Here is a 3,103-nt window from a genome sequence, read left to right as displayed (position 1 = left end):
GGATGGCGGCAGGGGAACGGCGGCGGGGGGGGCACAGTGCACCGGGAGAGGCAGAACCGGGACCGAGCCCACTGGGACCGGCAACACCGGCATAGAGCCCACCGAACCGGGACAGGCGGCACCGGGGCAGGGCCCCCCGGAGCAGGCAGCACCGGGGCAGCCAGACCCGGGACCGGCAGCCCCGGGATCAGCAGCACCGGCACGTGGCCCACCGGGACGGGCGGTACCGGGACAGGCGGCCTCAGGCAGGGACCACCGGGGCAGGTAGCACCGGGATAGGCGGCACCGGCAGCATCGGGGCAGGGCCCACCGGGGCTGGCAGCACCAGGACCGGCAGCATCAGGGCAGGCAGCCCCGGAACGGGCTGCACCGGGACCGGCAGCTCCGAGACCGGAGGCACTAGGACCGCGCACGGGACCGGGGCACCGGGGTGGGCGCCGGGGGCGAGGCCATGACGGGCGGTGGGCGTGGTTCCGGGGGGTCTGTGGGCGTGGCCGGGCGGCGGCGGCCCCGGTGCAAGGCGGGAGGCGGCGGCGGGGCCATGGCCTGGTCCCGGTACCAGCTGGGCCTGGCCGCCCTCATGCTGCTCACCGGCTCCATCAACACCTTGGCGGCCAAGTGAGTCCTCCCGGCGGCTGGGGAGGGGACCCGCACCCCCCAGGGGGTAGGGGGGCGGGCGGCGGCCCCGCTCCCCCCCATCCTTGGGCCTGGGGCCGGGCCCACCGGGGCCCTCCCGGGCCTCAGGGCGGCCCGTTGCCCGCTCCCCTCAGCCCCGCGCTCCCCACGGCGGGTCGAGGCCTCGTCTTCAGAGTCCCAGCCCCCTCCTTCCGACCCCCCGAAGCTCCGGGGGTGTCACAGCCCAGGGTGGGCTCCGGGGGTGTGTCGTCCCCCCCGGCACCCCCAGCCCCCTGTGGGGCCCGAGGGGCCAGGCCGCGGCCTAGGCCGTGCCGGCAGAGCCCCGGGACCTGCCCTGTGCCCCCCCGGGGTTTGGGGGGCTGCCATTACACGGGGGGGGGCAGCCCTGGGTTGTGGGGTGCCCCATAGGGACGGGGGCTGCTGCTGCTTGGGGGGCCTGGCTCCTCAATGTGGGGGGGGCTGCACGGCCAGGGGGTCTCCAGGCCTCTTGTGGGTGCAGCTCCCCAGCCGTGGGTGCTGGGGAGGAGCTGTGCAAGTGGCCCCCCCAAAACCATGCTCCCTGCGCTCCAGTGCACCCCCAAAATCACCCTGGGGGGGACTGCTGGCCCTCGCGGTGAGGATGAGGAGGTGCCTGGGCCAGGCAGACCTGCCCGGCCGGCTCATCCTGGTGCCGTGGGGCAGACACTGGGGGTGTCAGCGGGTGGCTGAGCTGCGGCTGGCCCCGGTGACACAGCACAGCAGGCTGTGCTCCCCAGGGGGGGGAAACTGAGGCACAGACCCCCCACGGGACAGAGGAGAGGGGGGAGGTGGCACCACCCCCCCCCGTGTGTGTGTGTGTGTGTGTGTGTGTGTGGCCTCTTGCGACACAGGGACCCGCGCTGGGTCACCCGGAGCTGACTCATCCCCAAATTTTGCTGCTCTGGCTGAAAAACCCCTCGCCCAGGGGCTGGGGATTGCCCTGCTCTCCCTTCCTGCTCCGTTTTCCCCCAGCTCAGCAGCTCTGCGCCCGCTCGGCATCAGCAACTGAAAAACCCCTCGCCCAGGGGCTGGGGATTGCCCTGCTCTCCCTTCCTGCTCCGTTTTCCCCCAGCTCAGCAGCTCTGTGGCCGCTCGGCCTCAGCAAAAACCCCGTGTCGGGGTGTCCTGGGGGGGCAGGTCACCGGCCACCGAGGGGCTGGGGTCCCCTCCCCACGTGCATGGTCCCTAAAGAGGGGAGATCCTCCCCAAAACGGGCCGTGGGAGCCTGTGCCACAGCCTCTCGTCATCCAGTGTTGCCCCCTGTGCTGCTTGGACACCCGAAAAAGGGGGGTTGTGCCCCAAAAGTGTGTGAGCAGTAGGAGTTGCTGCCTCCCCCTCCCCTTCCCCAGCATCTTCTATGGGCTGTGCGTCCCGTAGCCCCCAAGCCTTTTGAGTGTGTGAGCAGTAGGAGTTGCTGCCTCTGCCCCCAGCATCTTCTATGGGCTGTGTGTCCTGTAGCCCCCAAGCCTTTTGGGGGGTGGCACAGGGAGGAGGGAAGGGGTTGGGGTGACCCCCCCAGCACGCTGTCCCCGGGGAGGTGAGGATGGGACACTGGATCGCGGGGCGGTGTGACACAGCGGTGTGACACAGCGGTGTCCCTTTCCCTGCCTGTCACTCAGGGCTGGGAGCGGGGCCAGGAGCTGCTGGCAAGTCAGGATGACGGTCACGACGGCCTCCTTCCCCATGGATGTCCTGTCCCCGTGAGCTGTCACCTCCCGGAGGGAGGAGGGAAGGGGTTGGGGTGACCCCCCCAGCACGCTGTCCCCGGGGAGGTGAGGATGGGACACTGGATCGCGGGGCGGTGTGACACAGCGGTGTGACACAGCGGTGTCCCTTTCCCTGCCTGTCACTCAGCGCTGGGAGCGGGGCCAGGAGCTGCCGGCAAGTCAGGACGATGGTCTCCTTCCCCATGGATGTCCTGTCCCCGTGAGCTGTCACCTCCCGGAGGGGCTGGTGGCCCTGGGCTGGCTCTTGGGGTCCCCCCTCCTCTGACCCCCCCTCTCCTCTCCCCCCTTAGGTGGGCTGATAACTTCAGCGCGACCGGCTGCGGGGGGACGGAGGAGCATGGCTTCCAGCACCCCTTCCTGCAGGTGAGCCCCCCCACTTTGGGGTAGGATGGACCCTCCTGGCAAGACCACCCTCTCACCCCCCCTTTCCTGCAGGCCGTGGGCATGTTCCTGGGTGAATTTTCCTGCCTGGGGGTGTTTTACCTGCTGGTGTGGAGGGATCGGCGGAAGGCGGAGCCCAGCATGGCCCCCTCGCAGCCCTTCAGCCCCCTGCTCTTCCTGCCCCCCGCCCTCTGCGACATGACTGGGACCAGCATCATGTACGTGGGTAAGTGCTGGGGATGGGGGGCGTCCCCCTCTGTCCCCCCCCTCCTCCTCACCCCATCCCTGAGGTGGCTGTCGGGCTGCAGGACTCCGCGGAGCATTCGGTTTTGGGGGGGAAA

The 3,103-nt window shown here is 70.5% G+C and overlaps 1 protein-coding gene across 3 annotated transcripts in view; it reads left to right on the top strand.

The window, feature by feature from the left end:
* Positions 1–490: 490 nt before the first annotated feature.
* SLC35F6 (solute carrier family 35 member F6) overlaps positions 491–3,103 on the top strand; it is a 10,654-nt gene continuing 8,041 nt past the window's right edge. For all 3 annotated transcript variants that reach the window (XM_014962788.1, XM_014962790.1, XM_014962789.1), the window contains exons 1-3: positions 491–618; positions 2,672–2,744; positions 2,817–2,988. In XM_014962788.1, the coding sequence (XP_014818274.1) occupies positions 542–618; positions 2,672–2,744; positions 2,817–2,988 (322 nt within the window). In that variant the 5' untranslated portion in view covers positions 491–541. The remainder of the gene's footprint in view (positions 619–2,671; positions 2,745–2,816; positions 2,989–3,103) is intronic.

Source organism: Calidris pugnax, unplaced genomic scaffold (assembly GCF_001431845.1).
Source record: "Calidris pugnax isolate Ruff unplaced genomic scaffold, ASM143184v1 scaffold558, whole genome shotgun sequence".
Taxonomy (NCBI): Eukaryota; Metazoa; Chordata; class Aves; order Charadriiformes; family Scolopacidae; genus Calidris; species Calidris pugnax.
This window is presented reverse-complemented; position numbering and strand designations above follow the sequence as displayed.